The sequence below is a fragment of the Miscanthus floridulus genome, chromosome 3 (genome assembly GCF_019320115.1).
Source record: "Miscanthus floridulus cultivar M001 chromosome 3, ASM1932011v1, whole genome shotgun sequence".
NCBI classification, from domain to species: domain Eukaryota; kingdom Viridiplantae; phylum Streptophyta; class Magnoliopsida; order Poales; family Poaceae; genus Miscanthus; species Miscanthus floridulus.
In genome coordinates, this window is record NC_089582.1 from 42,779,423 (window position 1) to 42,803,366 (window position 23,944).

Here is a 23,944-nt window from a genome sequence, read left to right on the forward strand (position 1 = left end):
GCTACTTGATACGGAATTTTTTGTTTCCTATGTTCTTCCCAAATTGAAACTGGAGAGTTAAGGAACACTGAACTACAAATGAAAATTGTCATGTAGTGGTGTAGGCATAATCCTGAGTGGGCATAATGGCATGCCTTTTCTGTGCCATTGAGCAATTTGCCAATCAAGCACGGCTGCTAGAAAATGGGGATCATCGGTGATACTCTTTCTATGAAATTATTGAATTCAGACCTGTTCGTGAAAGTAGAAAATGTGTTCATTTGATTTAATTAATGTATAGTTGTTCTGTCGATAGTACACAAAAGGAAGTTGCTTGGAAATGCAAAATATACTGGGGTGCACTGATTCTCTGTAAAAACTTTCTTATAAACAAAATATTTTCTGTAGCAATAATCTAATCCATCTACTTGCTCGGGGGAACACTGCGAGGATGGTAGACTGAATCAAATTTGTGCCATGTAAGGAACCAAAACACTTTATACTATTGACTGTAAAATCAGTTATCTGGCCGGGTGAATGATCAATCTTTTTAGAAGTATGCCCTCATAATGCAGTGAGCTGGACAGAAGAAATAAGCAATGGAGATTGGAGAACAAAAACACAAAGAATAATCTGGATGGTGAAGAGGAACCACCATCTTGACATCTGTGAACTTGACGTATAGGAGCACCTTCCATATTCTGCATGTACGGTTGCAGCCAGCAGTAGCAGCATGTGGATAGTGGCGACCATGGATGATGCCGTGGCAGTGAGCTAAGGGAACGAACATCAAGCAGGATTGGACTGGCAGCCATGGTGAATGGTGATCGGTGGTACTAAAACCTGTGCATGCAGATGAGATAGGTGAGGCAGATCTCGTGGGCATTGGAGGAGAATAATGCGAGTGCAATATAAAGCATGTGGAGGTTGATTAATCGACTGGCATTCCTAGCACAATGGAGCAGGACATTAAAGCAGATGACTGAGTGGCAGGCGAAGTGGTGGGTTCCTCGGCTGATGGTGGGTGGGTGCCGGCCCTAAGGGTAGGCCACCAGGTGCGACGGCCGAGGGCCCAAGTGGAGAAGGGGTCCAAGCCTAAGTATACAAACCATCAGGTCCTATAGTTTATTAGGCATTAGCAAATTAATAAGAAGAGAGACATAGAACTGACTAGGCGGTCCAAAAAGACAACATTGACATTTATTTCCTAGTTTTCTTTCCCCATGACCCTCGGGTAGAGAGGATGCGAGGAGTCACGCTGCACACAACACACTCTGATCGTGAGTTCGGGACGTGCGCCTTACACGCGTGGAGCTAGCGAGCCGCGCCGCCGCGAAGGGCTAGACTACCGAAGATACGGACACGGCGCACGAGGACGGCAACCAGGCATGGCTCCATGACGACGACATCTTGATTCTTTGTTTCTTATGAATTGCGATCACCGGTTAGTTGTTTAGGCCCAAGGTATTTTTTTTCTTTTTTCTTTTTAATTCAAATTAATTATTTGTATAGTATTCTAGACTTCTAGTACTTTGTACCCATATAGTCATATTTTTCTTCTAATTTACATGTTAGAATTTTATAATGTTACCTAATAAATATTTGTCATGGGTGAGAAAAGAAAACGAATATATTATTTTTTTAATCTACATCATTCCTCGATAATTATCATACATCTACAAATATATTCCTTAATCTATATTGTTCCTCGATAATTATCAGACATGTTAAATTAAAAATATGTTATTGAATTTACTTTCGTTTTACAAGTAAAATTAGCGCCTATATATTATAAGATTTTATACATGATCAAGAGAGGCCGTTACGATGAGATGACGTGATGACGTGAGGGGGCAACGAAGACGGGAAATAGTGGTTGATGACGTGGATCACTGTGGGATCAAATAAATCTTCCAGTAAGGTTTTGCTTTATAAGAGTTATAGATATGTTCAATTAGCTGATAACTTTGGTTTAATTGCTTTATCATACCAATTCACTGGATATCGGCTTCATAGTCAGATAGTTTGTTGCATTCATCGGCTCTCTAGTCGATATCTCATGGAACTGTCTGGATCTCAAGCTGACACGTTGCACCTTAAACGACTGATTATCTTTTTTCTTGTCAATTGCAGATCAAATTGACTGACACGCCCTAGATTTCAAAATCGACAGGACCTGCACTGAAGTTAAGCATATCTTCCAGGCTTGTCGTGTGTTTGTAGGCTAGTTTTTGTGTCAACACACTAACAAGTCTCATTATTCTCGTATCAATTAAGTCATTGATGTTTAGTCAGAACACCGTATTCCTGAAAAAAAGAAATGGAATGAATATTAGCCTGTTCGTTTCGGCTGAAACGATCGTGAATTATTACTGCTGGCTAGTTTGGTGTGAGAGAAAAATACTGTTCTGGTTTATAATCTACGATCGTTTACGACTAAGCAAACATGCTATAGATTCATCTTTTGATGGGTTCTGGTGCTACGAGACGTAGCCCAAATTGCAGCAGTCATTAGCCATAGTTCGAGTTTAATGGTAATCAGCCTGTTCGTTTGGCTATGGCTTGTCGTAAACGATCGTAAATTTCCAACCAGAACATTATTTTTCTCTCACACAAACCAGCCAGCAATACTTATTTACGAACCAGCAACGATACGAACCAGTCAACCGAACAAGATGAATGCTCACACCCGGTGGCCGCTAGGCTGGTTTGTATAGATACCTTGATGACCATATGTTATAACCTGTTCGCTTCGCTGAAAAGACAAGCCGTAAAGTACTGTTCGTTGATTTATTGCGAGAGAAAAACAATGTTCCTTCACTGAAAAAATACGACCGAAAAGACAAAAGGCCTGTTGTGTAACGTTGCTGTCAATTAGAATCTGGATCGAAGCTGAATCTTTTAGTGGTAGTCATGCTGCTGTCAGACATAATTACCATGTTCGCATGGCTGATAAGTCATGACTGAAAATACTTTTGGCTGATTTATTATAAGGGAAAAATATTGTTCATTGACTAAAAAAGTACGGCTTATAAGTCAAGCGAACAGGACGAATAACAAGTGGTAACATGCCATTAATTGCTGGTAACTGCTTCTAGTGGGGTACCAGCTAGCCAGTAATAGGTAATTTAAAGTTCTGGTGTAACCTTGTGATTCTAACAAGTATTAGGTCACACAAACACAATATTGTGGGATTTTAAAGCTGGTAACTACACAAGGCTGTGTCTATAGAAAATATATAAATTACGTGGAGCTGAACGCCTTTTTCTGTAATCCTGCTTTGTGAAAAAATTCTTATACTTTACTTTTCACATAATAATTTGTTTTTGCATTTGTATTTCACCTTTGTAGGTTCATGGACCTGGAGCTGATATTGATACACTGTGTTGGACCTTCATATGTGAATCGTGAGGTGATTTTTTCAGCTGGAACAACGTTTTTCTCTCACAACGAATCAGCCGGAACAGTATTTCGACTTGTTTTTTCAGTGAAGCGAACATGACCATTAGAGATAGGATTTTACTAACATATGATTCTGTTGGCAGGAAGATTTTTTTATTGTACTGCATGGGATATGAGCACAAACAGAGGATATGACTGCGCTGCAGCCTGTACCTGATGCACATGTCCCCACTTAGTTAAGTTTCTTACCAGATGTTTTCCCCAGTTAATCAATTGTTTATCTGTTCAACTTAGACAACTTATTTCACGAGGTGTTTGAACTTGTATCATAAAGATTTTATTTTCCGTTGGTGGCTGGAACATGGCTCCTGGTACTGCTAGTTGCTGGCTGCAGTTGGCTGGAACTTGTTTGGTGGCTGAAACTTGTATATTAAAATAACTTTGTATTCATGTTTGTGTTGTGTTTTTTATGGAGACATAGCTGGATCATGTATTGTTGTATGATGCATGATTGGAACATACTTTTGTATTGGCTGCAACATTATTTATGGATGAGGATTATGTATGTTATAATATGGATGAATTTTTAAGTGGGCCAGCTTACAATGGCTTGGACCGTAATGTTGGGCCTCAATGAATAAAAACAAGCCAATTTGTTGCTGGGCTAAAAAATTATTTGGGCCAATTGGGCTGATTCTAAATAAAAATAATAATGAAAAAACCATTCTATATGGGCCAAATGTTCATTGATATGTCACCCACCATGTCATTTGTCATGCCACCATACATGTGGTGGTACTCTGTTCAATATGTTACGATGAGTTTAGTGTTGTCACAAGTTAGTAACAGGAGAACCTATTGTTAGGTATCAAGACAATGTCCCCTGGTGGTCATAGAAGCTAGTTAGTGACCCATATTTTGTGACAATAGTCACTTCATCACTGCAGACAGTTAGTGGAAATAGTTTGTCTTCGTCATTATCTAAGTGTCATAAAAGCCCATATTTCTTGTAGTGGAGGCCTGTTAAGGTAGAGGGCTAGGGAGACGGTCTAACGCCCGCTCCGCATCCGAGGCATCGAGAAGGCCATCCTCATCCTCAGGCCAGCGACGAGCCTTGGAACGTCCCCTCGAGCGCTCCCATGGGTGGAAGGGTTGGGCGAAAGGGAGAGAGCGAGGTTGCGGCAGGGCGACCTGAGGCAGCCTGTGGCACCGGGCTGAGTTAGACGCGCACTGCGCTCCCTATGACGGACGGCGCCCCGGAGACAGGGGCGTTCCCCTAGCGTCGGGCCACGCGGCCTAGATCCGGGCCCACCAGCCCCCCACGGCATGACAGGCCCACCGTCAACCTGGCCGACGGCGTCCGCATGGGAACTGACCATCGGTGGGGGAGGATGAGGTGGAGGAGCGGTCGCCGGCCACGTTGGCGATTGTGTCTTGGACAACGGTAGTTGCGGCCACACAACGGTGGCATTCCGGCGTCCTAGGTGGCGGTGGCCATGCGGCAGGCGCTCTAGTGCCGGCTCCTCCATGCGACTAGGTTGATGGGTAGGAAGCCGTTGACAGGGAGGGAGCGACCGCCATGGACGACGCCCGCCCTAACGGCGAAGGTGTGGCGGACCTGCCATGGCTGGCGCCAGCACGCAGCTAGTGGAGGGAGGGGGTGGGGGAAGGGAGGGGAGGGGAGGGAGAGGGGGCCACACCAGCGCTGGGGCGACGGCCGACGGGGGCGGTGACAGGGAGGAGGCGGGGGCCGCCACGACGTCGCCCTAATAACAGGCCTTGATGCGAGCCCCACGACCCATCAAACTGAATGCAAACAAAACAATAGTTTGCAGCTGACTTCAAAATGTCAGGTAACATATTATGCCATGGATTAACATAGCGAGAAGAATTGAGCTGACAGCCTAACAACAAGCAATCTGACAACAAAGCATGCCCTAGATTAAAAGATAAACCAGAAAGAAACTATTGGAACATCAAATAGCTTTCGTAACATCCTCGAAGAAATGCCAAGAGGCACCACCAATTGTAGCATGAGACACCAAAAATCACTATTTTGCCAATGTTTTTGGCTATGTCTCTGTTTCAGGTGACTAATGGTTTGCTTAACCATCAGTCACCATCCCAATCTCACAGCTCCTCGCGCACGGTCTCATCTTCTTAATCATGCCCATCCCCCGTTTTCTTCCTTGCGCGCGTGGTCTTCTTCTTCTTCCTCTCTGACGCACCTCCTCCACCTCGTCCTCGCCCCCACCACTGCCCACCCTCCCTGCCGCAGCATGCTAGGGTTTCGCCGAAACTCGGCGGCTGCGGCTGTGGCCATGGAGCTCTGGTGAAACCTTAGCGCGCCCACGATGACCGCCTTATTCCCCTCCCCCCTCCTTCTTCCACGGTGAGCTCCGGCCATGGAGCTCCTCCACCCCAACCTAGCACGGCTGCCTACACCACCGCTAGGGCCCCTAAACCATCCTACCGCCGTCCCTACCGTCTGGCCAGCCTTCCTCGCCCCGAACCCCTTTCTATGCCTGCCAGAGATGGAGAAGGAGAGAGGAAGAGTCGGAGAGAGGGGGCAGTGAACTAGATGCCAGCCCAGGTCCTCGTTGGAACCTTAGCTGCGGGCATGGATAAGCGGGATAGCAGGCTATTGCGTTTGAGTAATTCTGAATGTTTACGTTTGATACTAGATTCAAGCTATAATTTTGGTACCTGAGGACCATAGAAAACCTTAACATCAAAACAGAAAATCGACTAGTCTCTTGGATCTCATTAGCAAGGACACAGAGCACAACGCTACTGCTTAAACATCTCCACAGGAATTAGGATAGATATGTCTACCTGGCAGCTGAAGAACAGTCTACCTGAAGACACAAGTACAGTCTACATCAACAGCCATTGCCAAAATACCAAGCATCATGGAACTAGATTGCCAAGCATGACAACGAACTCCTCCATAATAGAGGGGCAGCTGTTGGTCAGAAGCTTGAAGCCATCACTTGCCGCGACCGCCCTTAGATTCACGGCAGAGCTAAGAAACTCAAAGCACGCCTTGTTCAGCCCGTGGCAATGGTGCTGCTCGGCTAGCGTCAGTATGGCTGCCACTGTGCCGACATCAATGTACTTGCACAGCTTGTCCTCGCACATCAACTTCAGCCTCTCCATGCCGTACCTATCCGCCGCGACCAGCAGATGCTGCGCCATGATGTCTTCTTCCTCCTCTTCCTTTGATGTCTCCGGGAACATGTCGGTGTACACGAAGTGGAAAAGGCCGCTAAACGCCCGCGCCTCCATATCGTCTACGTGGACAACGCCGACGGCGGCATCGCTCTCCTTCATCTCACCGAAGAGCTCCGCTCTCAACACCGGCGACCGCACCGTGAGCATGCACCGGTGCTCGGCGAAGGTGCGGCCGCTGACATCGAACACCACGTTGGAGCCCTTCTCTGTTGGTGTAATTCTATCATAGCATGGAAGTGTCAGAGTCTGACCAAGCTGAAGGCAGGAAGCTACAGGTTTGAACTCAGGCAGTTGCTGTGCACGCGGTGAGCGCGCCCACGACACGACGTCGCTTGACGGTTGCTTTCTACTCCATTGTATCTGTGTCTTAGGCGGTTTTTAGCCAGGTATCGCGTGTAAGAGTTGCTGGTATAAGTAGCTTAGACCTTAGAGTTTGTGAGAGTGAGAAAAACTTCTATTGTAATTGTGATGTACTGATCATATTAATCCGTGGAAAATAGCACTATCCTCTGACAGTTGCCGTTCGTCATTTCTGCTTTCCAGTGCATCGCGAGTTCATACTTGTTCTTCTTGATTCTAGGCTAGCCAATTTGCATACAGGCCTATGATTTGTGTGTTCCAAAACCAACATTTGGTATCGGAGCTATAATCATAGCCTGATCCACCATAATCTGTGAGTATGAGCGAATCAAATTGCTCTGGCGGTGGCGGTTCCGACGGCGGAGGTGGTGGCGGTGGCGGCGGTGAGCGGTATGCATATCCGCAGCTTACGGGCGTTAACTACATGAGCTGGAGCATCCGAGTGCAAGCAATTATGGAGGATCAAGGTGTGTGGGAGGTAGTAGAGCCATCGGAGGAGGCAGATGCGACAGCAGAGGACCAGGCGGCGGCTGTGGCAAAAACTACCAAGGACAGGAAGGCGAGGGCTCATCTCCTTCAGTGCCTACCTGATGATTTGCTCATGCAAGTGGCGAAGAAGAAGACGGGGAAGGAGGTCTGGCAGTGTCTCAAGGAGCGGTTTGTTGGCACGGATCGTGTGAAGGAGGCAAGGTTGTAGACTTTGAAGTGTGAGTTCGATGCACTGCGCATGAAGGATGATGAAGGAGTTGATCAGTATGCAAGCAAGATTTCGGCGATGTCGGTGAAGTATGGGAACCTGGGTGGAACTCTGGATGATACGGCGATGGTGAAGAAACTCTTTGACACTGTCCCGGATTGCTTCATTACAGTTGTCGCCGGGATAGAGCAGTTCTTCGATCTGAAGAAATTGCCTTTTGAGGAGGCAGTTGGTCGTCTGAAGGCCTACGAGGAGCGGATCCAGCGGGGAGCGGGTGGATCTAGGGGTGACGGCGGGCAGCTATTACTCACGCAGGTCGAGTGGGAGGCGCGACACAAGAAGTCAGGCGGGGAGTCCTCGGGGAAGGGGAGAGCGCAGGACGGGGGGAGTTGTGGCTGAGGCCAAGGGCGCGGTGGGCAAGGCCGTGGCCACGGCGGGCGCAGGGATGCGTCCAACAAGGAAGGCGGGGCCAAGCGTGACAAGAGCCACATCAAGTGTTTCAAATGTCACAAGACTGGTCACTATGCCAATCGTTGTCCAGGTGGAGATGAGAAGAAGGGAGATGAAGCTCATCATGCTTGAGTGGAGAACGTCGAGCCGGCACTGATGCTCGCGGTCACGGAGGTGCCGGAGTCGCTCGAGTTCGCGCCAAGGGTGATCATGGGGATGCAGCACTCTGCTGTGTACCTAGATGAAAGGCATGTGATGCCCGAGCTACATCTGACTGGTGGAGAGAAGAAGACAGGAAATGTCTGGTATCTGGACAATGGAGCCAACAATCACATGTCAGGTGATGCAGGCAAATTTCAAGATCTTGACAAGGGAGTGGTTGGCAAGGTTAGATTTGGTGATGGATCTGCAGTGGAGATCAAGGGAAGGGGAACACTGCTGTTTCAGTGCAGAAATGGGGATCAGTGGTTGTTGCATAATGTGTACTACATCCCAAGGCTGAGAAGCAATTTGATCAGTCTGGGGCAGCTTACTAAAGCCGAGCTCAAGGTGATCATGGATGACAATTGGTTGGAGGTGTATGACAAAGTAAGACAGAAGCTTGTGTTGAGGGTTAGTCGAACTGCAAATCGACTATACCAAGCAGAGTTGAGAAGTTCAGAACCAGTGTGCTTGATGGCAAGGGTGTCTGAAGAAGCCTGGCTGTGGCATGACAGGCTTGGTCATGCAAGCTTTCGGTCGTTGAAGCTGTTGTCAGAAAGATCCATGGTGGGAGGTGTTCCTGTGATTGATCACACTGATGAAGTCTGTCAGGCATGTTTGGTAGGGAAGCAAACACGCATGGCATTCCCTAGGATGGCACAGTGGCGTGCAAGCAAGCCTTTGGAGTTGCTCCACATTGATTTATGTGGACCTATCTCACCTGCAACTGCAGGAGGTAACAAGTATTTCATGCTCATTGTTGATGACTGTTCTAGAATGATGTCTGTCTTTATGCTTAAGTCCAAAGATGAAGCTAGTTGTGCATTTGCTAAGTTTAAGATAGTAGCAGAGAATGATTTAGAACAAAAATCAAAATTCTAAGATCAGACAGAGGTGGGGAGTTCTTAGCTATTTCTTTCAGAGATATATGTGAACAGGCTAGGATTAAAAGGCAGTTCACAGCTCCATATACACCACAGCAGAATGGAGTAGTAGAGAGGAAAAATAGAACTGTGATGGAGATGTCTAGATCACTGTTAAAGAGCATGAGAGTGCCAGGAAGGTTTTGGGGAGAAGCTGTCAGACATTCAGTATACTTGTTGAATAGGTTGCCAACTAAGGCTTTGGGAACTCAAACTCCCTATGAGGTTTGGAATGGTAGAAAACCTCATCTTGGTCATTTGAAGGTGTTTGGCAGTGTGGGTCATGTGAAAAACACAATGCCACACCTGAGAAAATTGGAAGACAGAAGCACTCCAATGGTCTACTTTGGAGTTGAGGAGGGGAGTAAAGCTCATAGGATGTTTAATCCTCAGACTAACAAACTTGTGGTGAGCAGAGATGTTATTTTTGAGGAGTCTAAGAGCTGGAATTGGAAGTCAAGCAATGAGTTTTCTGAAGAAGCAGATTTTACAGTAGAAAAGCAAGATCATTTCATTACTCATAATGTGGGATTTGCTGATGAAAATGATGGGGGTGAGAACTCTCAGCATGGCTCTCTTGTTGGGACAACAAGTGTAGTTGGATCAACAAGTGGAGGAGAAGCTATCCAAGAGTCAGGTTCAGTCAGTACAGGATCTAAAGAGCATTCAGTTACTGTTCTAGAACCGACAATAGAGACAGAAGAAGTAAGTTCTAAAAATTTTGCACATGGAGCAGGTTGGGATCAACAACCTAAGGATCCAGGAAATGGTAGTGACTATGATGAGGAACCTTTGAGGTTTAGAAACTTAAATGAAGTCTATGATGAAACTAGCGAAGTTGATTTGACATCAGACTCAGAATTCAGTGCATTGCTTGCAATGATGGAAGTGCCATCCACATACCAAGAAGCTGCTGAAACTGTGGAGTGGGTGGCTGCTATGGACAGTGAAATACAGTCCATATGCAAAAATGGGACATGGGAACTTGCAGAATTACCATCTAGTCATAAGCCTATTGGACTTAAATGGGTTTATAAGCTAAAAAGAAATTCAGTGGGAGATGTGATTAAGCATAAAGCTAGATTGGTTGCTAAGGGATATGTGCAGAAGCATGGAGTGGACTTTGATGAGGTATTTGCTCCAGTGGCCAGGCTTGATACAATAAGGTTGCTGCTGGCACTTGCTGCAAATAGGGGTTGGCAAGTTCACCATTTAGATGTCAAATCTACATTTTTGAATGGAGAACTTGAAGAGGAGGTCTATGTAAGTCAACCAGAAGGCTATGTGCAGAAGGGAAAAGAGAAGATGGTACTCAAACTTAGTAAAGCTCTTTATGGGTTGAGACAAGCTCCAAGGGCCTGGAATATCAGGTTGGACAAAAGCCTGAAGAAACTTGGATTTAAGAAGTGTCCAAGTGAAGCAGCTGTGTATAAGAGGGGTACTGGAAATAGTGCAGTGGTACTTGGGGTATATGTTGATGATTTGATTGTTACAGGAGAAAATCCAGGTGAAATTGATCTGTTCAAGAAACAAATGACATCTAAATTTGATATGAGTGACTTGGGTCTGTTGTCCTTTTACCTTGGGATAGAGGTGGAACAGCAGAAAGATCATATCACATCAAATAGTCTAGCTATGCCAAGAAAGTACTAGCACAGTTTGGAATGGCAGATTGCAATTCAACAAAACTTCCAATGAGCCCTGGGGTGAAACTTGATGAAGACAAGCAAGGTGTGTCTGTGGACTCAACTGAGTATAGAAAAGTCATTGGTTGTCTCAGATATCTGCTGCATACAAGACATGATCTGTCTTTTTCAGTGGGTATGGCTAGTAGATTTATGGAGAAGCCAACATTGATGCATCAAAGAGCAGTCAAACAGATTCTAAGATACTTGAAGGGAACTGTTAACTATGGTTTGGTGTATACTCAGGAAGGTAAGCAGGAGGTGCTAGTGGGCTATTCAGACAGTGATCATGCAGGGGATATTATTGGGAGGAGTACAGGAGGGATGGTTTTCTATCTCAATGAGAGTTTGATCACTTGGAATTCTTACAAGGAGAAAACAGTAGCTTTATCTTCATGTGAAGCTGAGTTCATGGCAGCTACTGCAGCAGCTATGCAGGGTTTGTGGCTGAGAAGTCTGTTGGCCGAGATCACTGGGTTGCCACCACAAACAGTAAAGTTGTATGTTGACAACAACTCAGCAATTGCTCTAATGAAGAATCCTGTGTTCCATGGGCGTAGTAAACACATTGATACAAAATACCATTTCATTAGAGAATGTGTTGAGAGATGTCAGTTTCAGGTGAAGAGGGTGAGCACCGAGGAACAGAAGGTAGATGCTCTGACTAAGGCGCTGCCAGCAGTGAAGTTGGCAATGATGAGGCACTTACTTGGCGTTCGTGACCTCAGTGCATGTCAGAATTAGGGGGGAGTATGTTGGTGTAATTCTGTCATAGCATGGAAGTGTCAGAGTCTGACCAAGCCGAAGGCGGGAAGCTACAGGTTTGAACTCAGGCAGTTGCTGTGCACGCGGTGAGCGCGCCCACGACACGACGTCGCTTGACGGTTGCTTTCTACTCCATTGTATCTGTGTCTTAGGCGGTTTTTAGCCAGGTATCATGTGTAAGAGTTGCTGGTATAAGTAGCTTAGACCTCAGAGTTTGTGAGAGTGAGAAAAACTTCTATTGTAATTGTGATGTACTGATCATATTAATCCGTGGAAAATAGCACTGTCCTCTGACAGTTGCCGTTCGTCATTTCTGCGTTCTAGTGCATCGCGAGTTCATACTTGTTCTTCTTGATTCTAGGCTAGCCAATTTGCATACAGGCCTGTGATTTGTGTGTTCCAAAACCAACATTCTCGGCCCGGAGGAGGTCGCCGAGGTGCTGGTGCAGGTCGGATGCCGGCACGGCGATGGAGCCAGACACTGTGGCCTCTACTACTGTCTCCTCCACGCGGACGTTGCCGGTGACAACGATGTCGCACCGCACGGCGAAGGAGTCGTCCTTGAGATGCTCCGACTTCTCGAATTCTTGCCTCTTCGTGAAGTACACGTAGCCCGAAGTAGTCTGGTTCTCAAATATGGTCACGGGTTCCGATGTCAGGGGCTTCTCCTCCGCTTGGTCGACGAAACGGATTTGGTACTACGCCTTCCCTTGGCGACCCTTTCGCCAAGCTCGAGGAAGAAGGATATGTGATCTGAGGACTGCGAGCCGTAGCCGTTGGGGTAGTAGCGGATGGTCCAGCAGTGGCCGCCGACGGTGAAAGGGTGGGACTTGATGTACTCTCCGGTCGGTGTTCCCTTGGTGCCGGCGTAGCCATGGATCCTGAGGATGTGGTACCTGCTTGCTGTGGCCGCGAAGATGGTGGAGGAAGACCCTGATCGCAAAAAGAAATCAATCAGGGTTTTGAAGCGGCTTCTTCTTTCTCTCTCGCTTGGTGCGGCTTCCTTGTAGTAGCAGGGTTTTGAAGCGACGCCGCGGAACGGGGAAGACGAGGAGGGACGGGACGGGAAGAGTCAGCACGTCGTCGCTCTGCCTTCTTTGTAGGCTGGGCCTTCGCAGCTACGGGCCTACTGGGCCGATGCAAAAAGCAGTTGTTGTAAATCTGGAATCCTATACTCCTCTTTTCGATGACCAATGTTGTGCTGAAGAGATATCTGTAGTCTAATTCAACTTCTTTTTTCACAGCATCCACTTAATTTCAATCAAGTCAAAATAAAAAATCAAAGATAATTCTTCATTGAAAGATTCCAAGGAGGTGAAAAATAATACGAGAATAGACTATAGTAAAAGAAAAAAAAAGTAAAAGGAAACAAACCTACAAATCTTTCATGCTTAGAAATAGTGTAAGATGCCTCAATCGTGATCCTTCAAAAAAAATCATAATTTTTTTCTAAAAATAAGAAAATAGTATAAATGGAAAATGTGCGATACGTTGTGAATAGCTTTTTGTAAGAAAGTCTAATTTCTTATGTTCTAATTTTCTTATGTATAGAACTTTCTTTTTACTCATAATTTCTAGTATAATATAAATTATGAATTACTATAGTCGCCCTTTCTATTCTATTACACTAGAACAAAACATAGCAGAATAGAACGACTCTTTCTTACTTTCCAAAAAAAGTTTCTTATAAGAGTGAAACAAAACTAAAGAAAGAGAGAGAAAGTAAAGTTTGGCAAAATTTTTAATACAAAAAGATCAATTAAAGCGAAGAGTTGATACTACAATTTGACTCGGTAAAATGTACTTGTCCCACAACACTTAGGAGGACCATCGGGTGCAACCAAAATGATTTCCGAGCTTGTGGTATGTTCGGGGCAACTTGTGCCATGATCTTGCGCAGAGATTAACATAGTCACCAAATGATTCTTTACTGCGACAACATCTAGGGTTCCTCGAGTAATGCGATATATCACACCACGTAAATCCTTAACCCTTCCTCCTCTTACTAATACTACATAATGTTCTTGTAAATTATGACCAATACTAGATATATAAGCAGAGATTTCAAATCCAGAGGTTAATCGTACTCAGACAACCTTATGTAAGGCAAAGTTGGTTTTTTTGGGGTTGATAGTAGTGGAAAAAACCGAGCAGAATCGTCTGCTCGGTCGACCTTAAGATTCATGCCGATTCTTGTTCCTCCTCCGTCGGGATGACGCAACTGCGTCGGTGGTGCGAGCACGAGCGCGGCTGGAGTAGCAGAATCGACATCGAGCTTGCATGGCAGCAGGCGATGACAAGCGGAGGCGGGTGGCAGGCACACGGGCGGCAAGTTAGGGTTAGGGTTTTGGGGTTCTAGGGTTTGGGGGAGGGTTCTTTTGTTGCGAGACCTAGAGGGGTGGTCGGGGAGGCAGCCGGACCAACGATGGAGGTGGTCGCTAGGGCGGGACATCGGGCGGTAGGGGCGCCGCCGCCGTGGGCCGTCGAGCGGGGCACCGTGGTTGGCGAGGTTAGTGCGGGGGCCGGGGCGAGTGGCGGCTCCGGCGCCGCCGGAGCCGGATAGGAAGGCGGCGGCAGGGAGTGGGGAGGAAGGATGCTATGGCCGGAAGCGGATGAGGAGAAAGAAGGAGGTGGTGGTGGTGGTTGGGCCATGGTGGGCCGATGTGGATCGGTCAGCCTCCATATAGGAGGCCTTGTAGTAAATTTTGTTGGGCCATGTTCGCAGAGCTTTTGTGCCGATGACGAGTCTCCTCGTGCAAATTTGTGTGAATTTCAGCTGTATCAGGTGTACTTTTGCGACTGAACTTTTGCTACAATAAGTTGCTTGGGCCTCTTACAATCGATCCGTCAGTGGACTAGTTGCATCTTTGGACTCCTTCGATCTTCTGATGGTCTTGCACATCACTTTATGTCCTCGCTTTAAGTTCCTTTTTCAATTCTGGTCTACAAGTTTGGGCGTCGTTTACAGTTATCTGTTTGTCTGTGTAATAGTTGTACGAGAGAAGATGTGAGTAGTGTTATTTTTGCCGGTACTCCTCCACGTTCACTACGTCCGTCTGTTTCCAAAACAATGCTTTTTGACTGGGTGATCTTTGTTTCGTAATGCTGTACCACACTTGCTTTGCTTTGTTCAGTTTCGAATTTTGCATGATGCACAAACCTGACAACTTGTTTCAGGGACAGGAAGTAATTGGGTTATTTTAGGGGCATGGTTCGACGCTGCAGATGAAGTATTATATTGCAAGGATAAAGAGAGGATGGGTGAGATCAGAAAGTTGAAGCAATGTTGCAAAGAGATGCAGCTGAGCCTCCAAGATGTGAAGCTGCTGGGTGAATCTGGCACTTGTGGCCGACATGATGCTAATAAGCAGATTGCCTGGGAGGAGTTTGGTGCATTGTCTTTCACTTTTGGTGCATTCAGTGCAGAACGGTGCTGAAACATTCCTGTTTTTTTTTTTTTTTGGAATGTTGTGTTTTGGAGGCGCTGGAGGCTGGACTGGTGTTCAAGCGAGAAGGTCTTCAACAAATTGACAAGGAGAAGATTTGTAAATATAATAAATTTGCCTTTCAGTTATGTTGGCCATGAGGAAGAAGGGTCACTCTCTTCTCTTTGATGAGACAGGGAGAGCACAAACATGTATTAACTATCATCAACTCTGATATTTGGACTTGGACTGTATGCATGTAAATTGTGAAAGTTATTTGCCGAGGGGCCACGCCTCCAAGCACTGCAATCCCCTGTTGAACCTGTACACAGTACCGCAGCGAACTCTAACAGAGGTAACGCGTTCACCGTAGTGCAGCCTTGTAACTGAGTTCCGATTTTTGGACCATAACATTGCTTCTTGAAGCTCCCCTTCGTCCCAGCATATGTTTACAGTCACATCTCCTCGAGCCCTCAGCCCTTTGGCACAGCCTCTGGGCCACTTATCGCGCGGCAGGGCAGGGAGCAGGTAGAGATCATTCTGTGTGCTCTGAACCAGCATCTCGGCAATGGCAGCTGTGAACCTGCAGTAGAGAACATGTTCATATATGTAAACTCTGTCGGTCATCTAAAAATTCAGAGAGGCTGGAGATGTGTCTGTTCTGTTACCCAAAGTTTGCGTCAATCTGGAATGGTGGATGCGCTGTCCATAGATTGTTGTACAGTCCTCCTTCAAATTGGACCTTTTCACCAGGGGGAACCAAAGTGATCAACTTCAGGACCATTCTGTATGCATTCTCGCTGTTCATAAGACGTGCCCAGAGGGCCATCTTCCATGTTGTTGACCATCCTGGGCCATCTTCGCCTAAAAAGCAAATGGATGATTCTTCATTTTCAGCCAATTGTATTATATACAGTTAAAGAATTGTAGTAGGGATGCAGTTTTGTAACGTTGCTTGTTATAAATAAATTACATAGTGCGTCAAGGTTAAGGGCTTAAGGCTTGGTTGATTGCTCTGCTGCATCTGCCAACAAACCATAGCGCTGCCAAGCAGTCAAGCACCATTGCTCCCCTCAATGCATGGTTACATACTGAATACAATGGTACAAAGATATTCCTGGGATGTAAAATGCATGCAGTTTTGTGAAGTTGTGCAAACCTCTTTTATAAATGCTATTAGAAACAGCTCCACAAACATCAGGATTATTCTCCAAGGTTATAGTATGTCCAGGGTAAAGTCCAAATAGATGCGACAAGTGCCTATGATGGACTTCTGGGTCCTGGAAATCTAGTGCCTGCATAGACAGACATATTCAGAAAATCATTGGAGAGTTCACGGAAAATATATAGAATTCCAAAATACAAACTTGTGATTCAGTGGATTGACATACCCATTCCATGATAGTATTGTCTCTTGCAATCTGAATGGGAGGGAGCCTTGGGAGAGCTTTCTTAATCTTCTCAACCAAATCAGTATCAGACTTCTCCAAGATCTATAGTATGGAAAAGCATATCATCATTTCATAATCCAATATATATCACAAACATACCTCTCTTAATGAAATGTGTGCAATGCATGTTCTAAAAAATATCACAGTTATGCCATTCAACTTAGAAATAGTTATATGTAACCAGATGTAACTGTCGCACAATTAATTATATTACCTCTGCAGACAGAAGCACAGCTGAAAAAACTTCCCTTATAATTGAGATGTCCATTGTTGTTGAATAGCTCACGCTCGCTGGCTTACCGTCAGGAGCTGTGAAAGCATGCTCCGGAGATGTTGAGGGATTGGTTTGTAGGTAGCCTCCAGGTCCTTCAATCAGCCAGTCAACCAGAAAAGTGGCACAGCCTTCCAGCAATGGATATGCAGTATACTCCAAAAAGTCCTAAATTTTTTGAAAGCTATGAACTATATATCAAATAAGTTTTCTACAAATCTTGCTTGACATGTATTTGTTTTTGATTGAAATTTGTGGAAACAATTTATTCAGGCGTGTTTTTTCTTGATGACTAGATCATGGGTACATGTGTTAATATGTATTTCTATTAAGAAGGGTTACTTGCCAAATCCAATGAAAGGACAACAGTGGACTGTATACATACGTACTGGTTTCTTACTTTGTCAAGAGAAAACTGATAATGCTCCCATAGATGTGTGCAAAGCCAAGCACCTCCCATTGGCCACACAGCATGCTTAGGATTCTTAATAAACGCTGAAGACTTGGCCCATATATCTGACACATGATGCGTTACCCATCCGCGTGCTTGGTAATTGACCTGTCACAGTTACATATAGTTTTCTCAAAAACTGAATCAGGCTTCTAAGGTGCAACTTAATTTTGGTTTAAATGTTTACTGCTTCATATTCCAATTACATGGAAGAATAAAATCCAATCTCTACTATTAGTGAAGTCACACTTTGTGCTGTCCCCACCTTCACTAACTTAACAATCACTGTCAGTATCTTATCAAAGATATGAAATATAATGTATACTTCTATTCATTAGCAGATTTTGTCATTTATCATTATCACTAGAATAACAAATAACTAACCATTGTATAGTTTTTGGACTACAATAACCCTGTGGTTTCTGGATTCTCAAGAACTAGTAATTATATTGTTTATGAACCAATGATATATGCAATGAGACAATGCATAAAAATGTAGGTGGGTGGTCAAATTCAGTATCAAGAAGCTGGAAATTTCAACAATATGAATGTAACTGCTATATATGTCAATAACTAACCTAATCCATAATGATCTTGAAGTTCTACTAAACCGATGAGAGTCAGAGGACTGTAAAACTTACTTTCGCTGTTTTGCTACCATTTACTGCAAGAGATTGAAGGAAGTCGAATAATGGTTCCTGGCATTCACTAAGGTTGCAAGGCAGCGTTGGCCAGTAATTCATCTGTAGATTTATGTTAAGATGAGGAGCTGCACTGAAAAGCAATTTATATTAGTGTGATTAACTGCATCATAAATATATAGGCAGCTCGATCTCTTGCCGGTTCAAGAAAAAAAAAAGTGTACGAAATAGAGGTCCAACGGTCATAGAAATAAAATGCAAAAATAATAACAAGAAGAAGAAGTAAAATGATCGATCTTACTCCCATGCTGGTGCAACATCTTGGCTCCAGATTCCTTGCAGATTGGATACTTGAGTCCCAGGCCTAGAGCACGAAATGAGAAGATAGCGTCCATACTGGAATAACAGTTCAACGAGAGAAGGATCCTCATCAGTAGCAAAACTCTTCACCCTGTCTGCAGAAGTTCTGACGATTCCTTCATCAGTACCAACTCCTCTTTTCAACATCGTCCCTTTTCCTCCTGGTGGCGAAAGTCGCAAGGTAACACGGTGAAAGAGGCGCTGGTAATCATACAAATGAGCAGCTTTCAGCTGTTCATATGTCAGACTTCTAGCACGATTCAGTGTAGCCACAGCTGCAGACGTGGGATCCAGCCTAGAGTCTGAAGGACTGACAAACGGACCATCAAATGAGGTTGAAGCAGCAACGACCAACACAATCCAATCTGCAGTATCAAGCCTCAGCTTCTTCTGATCATTCAGGACTGCCGCTTTCGCTTCGCTCCCACCCATCTGCACACCAAGAACGGCCGCAAACTTGATGCCTCCTGTTGTTACATCGTCGTCATCACTGGAGCTGATGGAGTTGCTGCTGCTGCTGCTGCTATTCCTCAGCAGCAGGCCAGGAGCAGGAGGCCTCTGTCCTGGGCAGACGCCCTCCATGACAACCTCATTAGCGTTGGTCACAGTGACGGTGTTCTTTAGCTGGCTGCTCAGCGACAGCGTGCAGGAGACGTGCCCTGGCTCGCTTGCGGCGATCCTAGTAACGATGACCTGATGCGGGTTCGAGCAGAAGTGCTCCCTCGTGTACTGCACCGGCCCGACGCTGTAGGTGACGAGCACTGTCGCCGTGTGTAGATCCAGCTCCCTCTTGTAGGAGTCGTACGCCTGCTGCTGGTCAGAACCGCCCAACTCCAGGTTTACATCACCCATAGGTTGGTAGACCTCCGATTGGCCACCGAAGAGGCGTGTGGCTGCCGCAGTGGCATCGGCGAAGCGGCCTTGGTCGACGAGCTCCCTCACCGCCGCGAGATCAGCCGGCGCGTCCGGGTTGGTGTAGCTCCCTGGCGCGCCGGTCCACAGGGTGTCATCTGCGGCAAGCCGGCAACAGCCAAGTCACAATCACAACGCACGTTTATTGCTGTATATATAATGGAAGGCAAGAGTGGTCAGCTAATAATTACGGTTGAGCTGGAGCTTCTCGGTGGCGACGCCGCCCCACACCATGCCGCCGAGGCTGCCATTCCCGATCGGCGCCGCGTCCGTGAAGTTTTCGGCCGGCGACGCGAAGACCACCGTCAGCGGCCGCTCCTCCTCCTCCTCCTCTGCCCACGCGGTGGAGGGCCGCCGGGCCATTGCAGCCGCCGCCACGGCCTCCGCCTCGGCTAGCCGGCGCACCCAGAACCAATCGCCGCCGCTGCCGCCGCAGTCCATGGGGATCGATCGGAGGACACGAAGCCGGCCGGGACGGATGCGAAGATGGCTTGGACAGTGGTTGGCGGAGAATGCGTGGAGGTTGCTTGTAAAGTTGTAATTGTCCCGTTGGCTCGGCCAGGGCTAAAAGTACCATTGGCTAAAGTATCATGGGCTGATTTGCCGTGCAAAGAAAATACTGTTTATTAACTGAAAAGATAAAGCCAAGTGAACTAGGCAAATATTGGTCGGCGCCAAGCGAGAAGACAAACACGCCGGCAGGCAGGCCTCCGAGTTCTTTTTATTTTGTCAGCTTCAGTGTTTCTCGTCTCTTATGTTTGTTCTTGTAGCCGATCTAGCTAAACAGAAAACAGCTATACGATCCAAACAAGGCAGGCCCAAGTTACGTACTCCATTTTTGTTTTGATTTTTTTTATTTATCTATTTTGTTATGTATCTAGACATATTATTATATCTAGATGTTGTATCAAAAAAAAATCAAAGCGACTTATAATTTGAAATGAAGGGAGTATTTGTCAAAGTGGGCAGCATAAATGCAATCTCAACACCAAACAACTAATACTGTTAGTTAAGCGTTATATATGTGAACTCGAACCCTTTATTCCAGACAAAAAGAAAAATGTGGTTCTTACAGCAGTTCATCGTATCATTCCGGGGCGGTTAAACGAGATAATGGTCACGATAAGCGACTTCTATAGAATGCTCACAAAGAACAAAAGAAATTCAAAAGATCCAAATACACTCAAGCACAAGCTTATGATATAGAACTTATTTTTAGGAAGAAAAAAAATTAGACACTGGTTTCATATTTTTCTAAGGTCATATGCGTTTCCTATGAATTTTCTAAGATTAAATCATTTTCTGAAAAAGAAAAAGAAGGAAAACTCTAGGGTTTGACACGTGGTGGCTTCTGATTGGTTGGGGTGTTTTGGTCTCTAATAGGTGGGTCCCGGTGTCAGTCAATGTTGATCGGGCCTAACTGGGCCTCGAGCGGGCCGGATGGGCCGGGCCCGCCCGGACACGTGTCACGCGACCAGCTAACCATGTGGCGGGTCTAGGCTATCTACGGGCTCGGTCCACGAGGTTTGGTTCACGTTGGACAAGGGCTGGTGTCGGCGACCAATACTAGGGTACCCAAAGAAGAGGAGTTGATACCCATCAACGCTAAATTCATCAGAGCGATCAAGAACGCGACTACATTTCCCAGTAGGCCCCGCCTCGTCCAAACCACCAAGGCCGCAGGCTCCGTTTCGTCCGATCGTCTGACCCCCGAGGGTTGGGAATGCCTCAGGCTGACTCCTAAGGGATGGCTCGGCCTCGCCCGACGTCTGAGAGTTGGCTCCGCCTCGCCCGACGTCTTAAGGATGGCTTCGCCTCACCCAACGTCTAAGGACTGGCTCCGCCTCGCCCGACGTCCGAGGGCTGTCTCCGCCTCGTTCGACGTCTGAGGGCTGGCTCCGCCTTGCCCGACCCCCGAGGGTTGGCTCTACCTCGCCCGACGTCTGAGGACTGGCTCTGCCCCGCCCGACGTTTGAGGACTGGCTCCGCCTCGCCCGATGTCTGAGGACTGGCTCCGCCTCACCCGACATCTAAGGGATAGCTCTGCCTTGCCTGACCCTTAAGGGTTGGCTCCGCCTCGCCCGACGTCTGAAGCATGGCTCCACTTCGCCCGACGTCTGAGGACTAGCTCCGCCTCGCCCGACGTCTACGCGCTACTCCTTCCTAACGACACACGTAGATAAGGTAGGGCACTCAAGTCAACTGTAATATCGAGGACCATACCCTGCATGCCTACAGGAAAGTACCGTCAGGATATGACAAGAAGGGCGCTTTGAGACCTTCCAGGCATGTCAGAGCCCAAACAGTGTTGTAGGTGCCGACATTTTTCTTACAGTGTTGCGGGCGTCGCCATTTGCCCTCGGGCATGGATCCTGACGGAAGCTCACAACAACCACTACGATCTAGGAGGAAACTCGCATCACCTACAGTAATGGACGTGCGGTCACTACGTTGTCTGCTCCCTGTATGGTCGTGGATCAGTACCCTGGTCCGTCGCGCCGCCTGTTGGGGAGGGATGGGAAGTGACAACTTACTAACAATGCCAGGACATGACATCATCAGCGGACAGACGCCCAGCGCGGTCCTATCAAGATCAATGGACCTGTACCAAGCGTGGGGCTATCTCTGGCACCACCTGCCATGTCAGCAGGGCCCGCACAGAGGAAAACGAAGACCTGGCATCTTTGAAGGACCTCCTTTGCCTCTGGTTTTTCTTCTTTCTCCCATCTATAATCACTGCTCTCCCTTGGCCTATAAAAGGGAAGACAGGGAACCCCACTAAAGGGATCAATTCAACACATCACGCATCACCTCACACATAGCTGAGAAGCGACCAAGCTCCCAGCACCCATTCAACCTTTCCATCAGAGACTTAGGACCTGTCCCTCTCTCGCTCATTTGTAACTCCTACTACAAACTTTTCAGTGCTAATAACACGAGCATCAGCCATGAATAGGACATAGGGACATTCTGCCCGAACTAGTATAAACCTTATATCTTTTTAGCATACCATCCGGGCTAGACGCGTAATAACACAAATTTACTCATTGGTATTTATTTGAAACACCGACAGTTGGCGCCAGATAGGGGGCCTTTGCGCGTTCCAACATTAACATCAGGCCACGGATGGCTAGCCACGGTACCAGCTGGGCCCCGGGCGCACACGTGCGCTTTGGGGACCTGGATTTCATCACCATGGTGGGAGGAGAGTTGGCATTGGCTCATGCCGCCGTCCAACCTCTCCCCTCCATTAGCCTCGACTATGGGAGGCTTGAGCGCTAGCTCGGCGTCTCCCTGGGACCCCAATCGTCTAGGGAGGACCTGTGCCACCTCACCTTCTCTTACGCCAACAACATGGCGTGGCTCGCCGAAGGGGAACCCCTCTCTCTGAAACACCTCATACGGAGCGCCCCGACAGTGCTTCAGTTTGGTCTCCGCAACACCACGGCGACTGTTAGCCGCCTTGTGGCACAACGCATGATTCCACCTCCCACGAACGATGAATTCATAGGGGGTGATCAAACACGTCATGGAATCTTTCCATGACCTCCTAGCAGAGGAGCCAGAGTCGCCCGCTGGCTCTGACTCTAGCAGGGGGAGTCATCACCTCTCTCATGAATGTTTCATGATGGGTACCCCTGAGGGGGAGGCTACCCCAACAAATGACCTCGACGATGGAGCCGAGAGGGAGACAGCGGCCACACCTCCCATGCAGGTGGAGCAGCTGAAAGCCTGACACTGAGAGATCGAGGAAGCACGACTCTAGCTCGAGCAAGAATACGCGGAGCTTGATCGAGAGATCGAGCGCTGTGGAGACGGTGGGCGTGCACGCGCCATGGCCCGTGATGTGAACCAGAGGATCATCGCAGACGATGAAGCCCTCCCTTGCTTCACTCGGGCAAGCCAGAACATCACTGCTACGGTGGCCTTGCTCCATGATCTTCTAGAGGCCACGACGCCCGGCGATCATCGGGCTCACCATGAGATTTGCATGCTACTCGATCGTGCGGCTACGTAGCAGACCGAGAGCTCATTGTCTCGGTGACACGAGCTTGACACCAACCAACACACACTCTCCGAATGCCCCAGTAGGGATGCGTCGGTCCACCAGTCGCCACAAGGCGACAGGCAGCGCACCGTAGTCCTGGTACATCAGCGTCTTGGCCGCAACTATGACGCACGCGACACCCTTGACGCTCGTAGGCGTAGCCATGATGACCAAAGAGAGGGAGCTAGCCGTGGCTATCACCCTTGCCATGGCGGATGCTACGACAGCGGCGAGGACCGAAGCCCGAGCCCTAGCCTATCGGGGCCTCAGGCCTTCAGCCGACATATCCTCAACATCGCCTTCCCACCAAGGTACCGGCCACCAACCAACATCCCAAAATACTCTAGGAAGACGAACCCCAGACTATGGCTCGAGGATTATCGGCTTACCTGCCAAGCCGGTGGTGCGGATAATGATGATTTCATTATCCGCAACCTTCCATTGTTCTTGGCCGATTCAGCACAAACATGGTTAGAACACCTGTCGTCCAACAGAATCCAGAGTTGGGCAAATCTAAAGGAGATCTTTGTGGGGAACTTATAGGGCACATACAAGCGCCCTAGGAACCTGTGGGACTTTAATAACTACCAATAGAAGGCCGGTGAGACCCTCCGTGGGTATATCCAGTGTTTCTCCCGGTAGTGCAACGAGCTACCTAACGTCGCCGACATCGACGTTATAGGAGCTTT

General features: G+C 47.2%; 1 protein-coding gene and 2 pseudogenes across 1 annotated transcript; 1 reads left to right on the plus strand and 2 right to left on the minus strand.

The window, feature by feature from the left end:
• Positions 1 to 6,291: 6,291 nt before the first annotated feature.
• LOC136543622 (BTB/POZ and MATH domain-containing protein 1-like) lies at positions 6,292 to 14,148 on the minus strand (annotated as a pseudogene).
• On the plus strand, positions 7,295 to 8,071 carry LOC136542883 (uncharacterized; annotated as a pseudogene).
• Positions 14,149 to 15,219: 1,071 nt separating the features above from the next.
• LOC136545565 (alpha-L-fucosidase 2-like) lies at positions 15,220 to 19,739 on the minus strand. Its single transcript, XM_066537572.1, has 9 exons — positions 19,399 to 19,739; positions 18,237 to 19,305; positions 17,936 to 18,068; positions 17,244 to 17,402; positions 16,787 to 17,011; positions 16,513 to 16,614; positions 16,281 to 16,416; positions 15,790 to 15,985; positions 15,220 to 15,704 (listed from the first exon to the last, which is right to left on the minus strand). The coding sequence occupies exons 1-9, from the start codon at positions 19,646 to 19,648 to the stop codon at positions 15,395 to 15,397; spliced, it is 2,580 nt and encodes an 859-aa protein (XP_066393669.1). The 5' UTR covers positions 19,649 to 19,739; the 3' UTR covers positions 15,220 to 15,394.
• Between the last annotated feature and the right edge of the window lie 4,205 nt (positions 19,740 to 23,944).

Bases quoted from the DNA above. Each gene is read 5' to 3' on its own strand.
- LOC136545565 (XM_066537572.1), bottom strand. From the start codon at position 19,648: ATGGACTGCGGCGGCAGCGGCGGCGATTGGTTCTGGGTGCGCCGGCTA. The intron at 16,615-16,786 runs GTAATATAATTA...TCCATACTATAG, and splicing joins CTGTGCTTCTGTCTGCAGAG to ATCTTGGAGAAGTCTGATAC. The intron at 15,986-16,280 runs GTTTGCACAACT...TTTGCTTTTTAG, and splicing joins TAATAGCATTTATAAAAGAG to GCGAAGATGGCCCAGGATGG.